The sequence below is a fragment of the Chelonia mydas genome, chromosome 13, assembly GCF_015237465.2.
Source record: "Chelonia mydas isolate rCheMyd1 chromosome 13, rCheMyd1.pri.v2, whole genome shotgun sequence".
In the NCBI taxonomy this organism is placed as follows: domain Eukaryota; kingdom Metazoa; phylum Chordata; order Testudines; family Cheloniidae; genus Chelonia; species Chelonia mydas.
Genome location: NC_051253.2, coordinates 36,548,778 through 36,557,081, shown reverse-complemented (window position 1 = coordinate 36,557,081; position 8,304 = coordinate 36,548,778). Strand labels below are relative to the sequence as shown.

The window sequence follows — 8,304 nt, the reverse complement described above, 5'->3', positions numbered from 1 at the left end:
TGGGTGCTCCGGGGATGAAGCAGCCACAGAGAAAAATTAGTGGGTGCTCAGCACCCCACTAGGGTGACCAGACAGCAAATGTGAAACATTGGGAAGGGAGGTGGGGGGTAATAGGCACCTATATAAGACAAAGCCCCAAATATTGGGACTGTCCCTATAAAATCAGGACATCTGGGCACCCTAGCACCCATTGGTAGCCAAGCTCCCCCCTCTCCTCCCCCCAGAACCTCTTGCCCACCACCAGCCCTGCTGATCAACTTCTCCCCCTCCCTCCCAGCACCTGGCGCAAACATCTGTTTCGCGACATGCGGGAAGGAGGTGCTGGAAAGAGGCAGGGTGGGGCAGAGTAGGGGTGGGAAAGGTAGGGCAGGCGCTTAGGGGAAGGGGTGGAGTGGGGGCGGGAGCTGGGGCAGAAGGGGGGGGTGTTGAGCATCCCCCGGCTAGAGGGGAAGTCGGCGCCTATGTTCCAGGCTGTGCGAAACATGTAAGTTTTGCTTTATAACATTGAAAGTGTTTGCTCTGAACTTGGGAACCCAGGCCAGATTCCAGGCCTCAGCTCAGATACTGCAGCATTAACTGAGCTTTTGTAACCCATTCCCTGACCCCTGAGCCAGCCAGTCCCCAGCAGCCAGTACCCAGATGGGAAAAGCCCCGTCTCACATTCCCCAATGTGACAGCACAGGCAGATGCAAATAGAGTAGCTGGATCCTAGTAATTTGTTCTTCCTTCTGCCCTGGTTTGACAGACAGTTCAGACTGCCGGGTTCAACCTCTGAGTGGCTGGGGCTCCCCTCGCCTGGATGACAGAGATCCAGGAGGGAAGGAAACACTCACAGGGATGGGATTTCATAAAACTCTGTGCTGATTCCAGAGGCCACAAACCACCATGTGAAATTAACAAGTAAAGAGGGCAGATGGAGGGGAGGGGACTTTAACTACCCAGACATCTGATGGAAAAGTAATACGGCAAGATACAACATTTCCTATAAGTGTTCGACCTTTTTCTGCTGGACTGAAGAAGCCATTATGAAATATTTGTTCCTCATGTAGGTACTTATAGACTGCAATCACGTCACCCCTTAACCTTCTCTTTGTTAAGCTGAATAGATGGAGCTTCTTGAGTCTATCACTCGAAGGCAGGTTTTCTTATCCTTTAATCATTCTCATGGCTCTTTTCTGATCCCTCTCCAATTTATCAGCACCTTTCTTGAATTGTGGGCCCCAGATCTGCGCACAGGGTTCCAGCGACAGTCGCACCAGGACCAAATCCCAAGGTAAAATAACCTCTGTGCTCCGACTCGAGATTCCCCTGTTGATGCATCCCAGGATCACACTAGCTCTCTTGGCCACAGTATCGCACTGGGAGCTCATGTTCATCTTGGCCCCCAAATCTTTTGCGGAGTCCTTACTTCCCAGGAGACAGTCTGTAAATCTGGCCAATATTCTTTGTTCCTCGATGGATACATTGACATTTAGCTATATTAAAATGCATATTGTTTGCTTGCTCCCAGCTTACCAAACGATCCAGATCACTCTGTATTGGTGACCTGTCCTCTGCATTATTTATCACTCCCCCAATTTTTGAGTCATCGGCAAACATTATCAGTACTGATTTTAAGTTTTCTTCCAGGGCATTGATAAAAATGGTAAATTGCATAGGACAAGAATGGATCCCTGAGCCCACAAGAAACACATCCATTTGGTGATGATTCCACATTTACAATTACATTTTGAGATCTATCATTTAGCCAGCTTTTAACCTATATTATGTGGGCCATGGTAATTTTACGTAGTTCTAGTTTTCTAATCAACATGTGCAGTACCAAGTCTGATGACTTCCAGAATTATAAGTATATAGCATCAACACTGTTAGCTTTATCAGTCAAAGTTGTAATCTGATCAAAAGGCAACAAGATCTGTGAGGTGATATCTTTTATTGGACCAACTTTTGTTGGTGAGAGAGACAAGCTTTTGAGCTTACACAGAGCTCTTCAGGTCTGGGAAAGGTTCTCAGGGTGTCATAGCTAAGTACAAGGTTGAACAGATTGTTTAGCATAAGTATTTAGTACATATTTCTCTCCTTGCTCTTCATCAGAAGCAAGCTTTGCCCAGACCAGGACCCACCAACTCAAAGTAGTATCAGACCCTGCCAGAACAGAAGATGCAAAACTTGCAGACCTATCTCCACTGTTATGACGACAAACACCCCCTCCCCACAACGCACCTTTCTAGATACATGGGTCCTACGCATACCCATCAAAACATGTGGCGTACCTTATCCAGTGCACTAAATGCCCCAATAACAACTAGATGGGTGAAATGAGACAACCACCCTTGAATGAACTCACACAGAAAAATTATGAAAGCCAAAAACACCTTATCACCTGGGGTTGAACACTTTTCACAAAATGATCACTCCATAGCTGACCTCTCAGTCCTCATCCTCAAAGGAAACCTGCACAACACTTGCAAAAAGTGAGCCTGGGAGCTTAAATTCATAACTTTGCTAGACACTCAAAAAACATGAAGTGAATAGATACACTGGATTTATGGCTTATTACAACAATCTGTAGACCACCAAACCTCCTTCCCCACACCTTTCCCACCCTCTTTCTCCCCCTATGACTGGAGAGGTGTTAACAGGCTACTTCAGCTTGAATGGTCCCTTGAAATATGTGTTAAACAATCTGTTTCCACCTTGCATTGAGCTGTGACACATAGAGAACCTTTCCGGATGTAAAGAAGAGCTCTGTGTAAGCTCAAAGCTTGTCTCTCTCTCTAAGAGAAATTGATGCAAGAGGATATCACCTTTTCCCTCTATGGGGTGCTGGCTCCAATACCAGCCTTTCTATATGGTTTTTCTGGCACCATCCTATAGGGTTTAATAGAGGGAATCTGATCCCTGCTCTAGAATCCCATAGGATAGTTCAAAAACTCATAGAGACACACAGGGGTTTTATCCCAACATCTACGGACTGCTTCCCCCACCCCCAATCCATTTTGAGACCAATCAATTCATAGCATTTTTCTAAAACTAATGAAGATAATCTGCATTTCACATGCAAAGCCTAATTAGCCCATGGCTGGTCTAGCCATGCAAAGAGCCAGGAAAACAGGTGTCTCCTTTAATGCTGTTTCTGCAGAATGTTCTGGATCCAGGGAATGAAGGTGGAGAGTCTTGTAAACACACTTGGCTCGCACAAATGCTTGTCAACGTATGAAGCGATGCCCTGGGCCACTCCCTCACATACCAAGGGGCCACCAGAATCACCCTGGGATTAAGAATAACCACAATTACATCTTGCATATCTGTAGCATGACTATTCATCTGCAGATCTGATTGCACCAGAGTAGGGGAGGTTTCAATATTTGGCACTAGTAGGGTTAGGCAGAGTTTGGTAGAGTTGAATTTGGGTTGGGTAGAATTGGGTAGGGTTTGAATTGGGTGGATGTGGGTAGGGATGAGTTTGGGTAGAGTTTAGTAGAACAGGGTAGAGCTGGATAGGAGAGTGGTTAAATTTAGTAGAGATTGGGTAGTGTTGGGAAGAGTTGGAGTTGGGGACAGTTGTGCAGGACAGGTTAAGTTTGTTAGAGTTGGGTAGGATTGTGTTGGGTGGAGTTTGAGGAAGGGTTGGGTACAGTTGTACTGGGTGTTTGAGCTTTGGATAGTGTTGGGTTGGGCTATGTTGGGGTAGGGTTGATAGGGCTGTGTTGGGTGGGGTTTGAATTTGGGGTAGGGTTGGAAGGGTTGTGTTGGAAGCAGTTGAGTTTGGGGTGGAGTTGGTAGGTTTGTGTTGGGGGGGTTCAGTTTGAGATAGTGTTGCATAGGGTGGGGTTTGAGTTTGGGGTAGGGTTGTTCGGGAAAGGGATTGAATTTGGGGTAGTGTTGTGTTGGGGGTTCAGTTTGTAGAACAGTTGGGAAGGATTTTGTTGGGGAGGGGGGTTGAGTTTGAGGTAGAGTTGAATTGGGTTGTAGTGGCCGGGGTTTGAAATGAAAGAACGTCAATAGCCGTGTGTAATAAAGGATCTTTGCCAAGCTAGTAGGAGCTGTGCTGAGCTGGTCTCACTATCGCTTCACCCTCTGGGCCAATCTGATGTCTGCATCAACACTCCGTCTCCTGAGTGGGGCTAGGTTAGTAGGGGATCACTGTGCAATTAGATATTTAGCCCTGGAAAACACCTCCCCATTCTCTCCCAGCAGTGACCTCCTGGAACCAAGGAGCCTCCAGGTCAGCAGGATACTTACCCGATAAGGTAATTTCCCCAGGCCGGGCTTCCCCACACACAACATTGCTGAGGGGTTGTATATATGGTTCCACTGACACATGTCGTCCTTCATGACCTCGAGGCCCACCTCATGGAGGGTATCAGTTCTTGAGTTCCTGCCAGTCCAACCCCATCCAGCCACTCTGCACATGGATCCCGGCCTCACCCTGGACTTGGCGTTTGGCAGAGGGATGAGACGCACCCAGTTATTCAGCTTTGCGTTGTGTGACAGCTGCCATGGACGTGAGGGAAAACAGGGAACCAGATCAGCCCAGGGAGTGGAGCTGAAAGGGACCAACACGTCCCAACAGAGGAAAATAGAGATGTGTCTAGTGCTTTCACGTGAAGTCACTGGGGGCGGGGTGATGGGATGGGGGGTAGTACCTCCAGTAGTGTCAAGTCACTGGGGGCGGGGTGATGGGAAGTGGATGATACCTGCAGGAGCATGATGTCATTGTTAAGGGTCTTCTTGTCATATTGCTGGTGGGGGATCTGGTGGAGCACAGGGATTTTCTGTTGGCTCCGTTCCTGTTCACTAATGTTATGGGCTCCCAACTTGACAGTGATCTTGCTGTAAAAGTCAAGAGCAATACATGGGGCGTTAGGGGCAGGAGTGTACATGAGGTGACGGATTGGCACATATGGGCCTCACTCATGAACAGTGATATGGAGGGGACAGGGCAGCCTGGGGCTCTCAGGCCAAGATCTCGGACTCATCTGCCAGCGTGCAAAGTATATATATATACACACCACTGTATACATTGCCCACTGCGATCTGGCCCAGGGCTGGGGACTGGCTGGCGCAGGAGGCTAGGAAATGGCACAAGGGGCCTTTCCCCTCTAGAGGGTGCCAGTTGCAGCACAAACACCTGCCCAGTGGCAATGTGGTCCTAGCCTGTGCCTGTACCAGCCCCTTGTGAGGTTCCCCTGAGCTGCTTCACTCCTCGTTGTCCTCGCAGCACCTCGCTCTCAGCTCCTGTCCAGGCCAGTGACCCCACCCCGGCTAGATCCAGACAGGGGTCTATGCCCAGCTCCCCCCATCCCGGAGCCCTGCAGAGCTGTCCTGGGGCTGTGAGCCCCTCCCTGCCCCAATCTGGGCACTGGGCCAGACCCCAGCTTGATTTACCCAGGGCGGGATCTGGCCATGGTTTGCAGAGGCCCCTAGAGACACTGCAACGGCCCCTGAGCAGATCAGACCCCTGGGCTCTGCTCTCCCAGCCTGTCACACTACCTGCTCCTTCCCTGCAACCTACGACAGCGCCAGAGCTCCCGGCTCCCCCATCACCCGCTAACCCCGACCTGCCCCGACATCCCCAGCAGAGAGGCGCTTACTCTCCCTGGCAGTGAGCGGCCGTCAGCACGAAGTTTGTCTTCACCAGGAATCCTCCACATTTTTTTTTAACCTGCCCATCTTGTATTTGCAGATAGGCCATGTAGCGTCTGGAGTGGGGCTTGGCTTCCCGGCCCCCGATGATCTCACCTGTGGGGAGACCAGGTTCATATAAAAAACCCATCATCTCCCTGTGCCGGGCTGGGATCAAGTTCCCCATCCCGAAGGGGAGTCCCCACAACCTCAACCCCCCTCCCCGATGATCTCCTTGGGGGATCCCTGTGCCTGGAACCCTGCCCCCTGCTCTGCTCTCCCTCACAGACACCCCATGGGGCCGGGAGGTAAATCTGAAGTTTATCTCCCGCTGGGTGGGGAATCGGTACCAAACACACTGGGAGTTGGTCAGTAATCGCACTGCCTTGAGGTAATGGCATTGGCGATCAAGGTCACCCCAGATGAGGCCAGACAGCCCCCAGAAGGACACTGAAAGGTCTCCTGTGGAGGCTTCTCCTTCTCCATGAGTCCACAGTGACCAACCAGGGCTGGTCCAAGACTGACCTGCCAGACGTTTGGTCCAATGGAAAATTGTAGGTTTTACTAATAGTATTTGTACTCAGAAAGCCTCGTCTCAAACCTGTCTGAATTATTATGGTGCAACTGATTCTTTCTCTCCAGTTGTGGGTAATATTTAGGTGAGAACTTTCAGGTTTTGGTCATTGTAAAAGAAACACTTTTGATGGTTTTTCCCATGGAAAAATAAAAAACGTTTTGTGATCAGCTCTGAAGAAGTCTCCACCCAGGTGGGTGGCTTGTTTGGAATATCCCACCTTTAACACACTGCTGTTAGTTACATTAGGGTGGCACCTAGGCTGAGATCCAGGCCCCCATTATACCAGGTGCTGTGCAGATCCCAGCCAAGATCAAGACCCCCTTGTGCCGGGCTTTGCACAGACCCCCCAATCCCTGCCCCAAACAGTGTCCAGTTCAGACAGACACATGCATAATCTTTTCATTGTACAGATGGGGAAACTGAGGACCAGTGAGATTGTTTCTAGACCTACCAAGGGATTTGGGTGCTCAGTTCCTATCAGCACTGCATGAAAATCCCAGACCCAGGGAACAGCCCAAGGTCCCCACAGGGAGCCTGGCCTGAGCTGGAAACAGGTCCCAAATTTCTTGGGTCCCAGGCCTGTGCCTTAGCCCCATAGCCGGGCTCCCTGTCTGGGACTGTCAAGGTTCCTCCCCCACTCTGAACTCTAGGGTACAGATGTGGGGACCTGCATGAAAAACCTCCTAAGCTTATCTTTACCAGCTTAGGTCAAAACTTCCCCAAGGTACAAAATATTCCACCCTTTGTCCTTGGATTGGCCGCTACCACCACCAAACAAATACTGGTTACTGGGGAAGAGCTGTTTGGACACGTCTTTCCCCCCAAAATACTTCCCAAAACCTTGCACCCCACTTCCTGGACAAGGTTTGGTAAAAAAGCCTCACCAATTTGCCTAGGTGACTACAGACCCAGACCCTTGGATCTTAAAAACAATGAACAATCCTCCCAACACTTGCACCCCCCCTCTTTCCAGGGAAATGTTGGATAAAAAGCCTCACCAATTTGCATAGGTGACCACAGACCCAAACCCTTGGATCTGAGAACAATGAAAAAGCATTCAGTTTTCTTACAAGAAGACTTTTAATAGAAATAGAAGTAATTAGAAATAAGAAATCCCCCCTGTAAAATCAGGATGGTAGATACCTTACAGGGTAATTAGATTCAAAACATAGAGAACCCCTCTAGGCAAAACCTTAAGTTACAAAAAAGATACACAGACAGAAATAGTTATTCTATTCAGCACAATTCCTTTCTCAGCCATTTAAAGAAATCATAATCTAACACGTACCTAGCTAGATTACTTACTAAAAGTTCTCAGACTCCATTCCTGTTCTATCCCCGGCAAAAGCATCCTACAGACAGACACATACCCTTTGTTTCTCTCCCTCCTCCCAGCTTTTGAAAGTATCTTGTCTCCTCATTGGTCATTTTGGTCAGGTGCCAGCGAGGTTACCTTTAGCTTCTTAACCCTTTACAGGTGAGAGGAGATTTCCTCTGGCCAGGAGGGATTTTTAAAGGGGTTTACCCTTCCCTTTATATTTATGACAGGGACACAGATTGGCAGTGGGGTCCCAAAGGAGCCTGGGGTGGGAATAGGCCACCCAACCTCTTGGGCTGCTCTGAGAGCCCCAGCCACACTCAGGAGAGGCTGCAGAGTTCGCTACAGCCCCTTGGCCCCAGCAGGATTGCGGGGAGACCCTCACAGCTGCTCACAGATCCCCCTGCTGGGTCAGGGTCCTGCTCCGCACAGGCCCCAATCCTCCTTCCCCCCAGCAATCACCAGCCTAGGCCCCGGGGATCAGGAGAAAGGCCGAAGGGACCAGGACCAGGATCAAGAGCTGCATCATCAGAGCCATCCAGGCAGGGCACGGAGCCTCTGCCTGAGCCCCGGGGGGTATATGGACCAGGCAGAGGGAGGGGAGGGCAAGACCTGGCAACCACAGGGACACGTACGCTGTTGCCTGGAAACCCCTACCTGGGATGGGCCAGGGGCAGAGATGCCCACTGAGGAAAACTCAGGTCACAGACGCGCCCGCGTCGGGGGCAGGGGTCTCCTTGGCTATGGTGCCCACCCAGCCTGGCTGGGGAAGTGGCTAACA

The 8,304-nt window shown here is 50.0% G+C and overlaps 1 protein-coding gene across 1 annotated transcript; it reads right to left on the bottom strand.

Annotated features, from left to right (window-relative positions):
* Positions 1-2,982: 2,982 nt before the first annotated feature.
* On the bottom strand, positions 2,983-8,061 carry LOC102932023 (granzyme H). The gene is given in 5 exon segments (XM_043526936.1): positions 2,983-3,271; positions 4,246-4,497; positions 4,701-4,836; positions 5,598-5,745; positions 7,986-8,061. Coding segments are annotated over 5 exon segments (759 nt in total). The 3' UTR covers positions 2,983-3,124.
* Between the last annotated feature and the right edge of the window lie 243 nt (positions 8,062-8,304).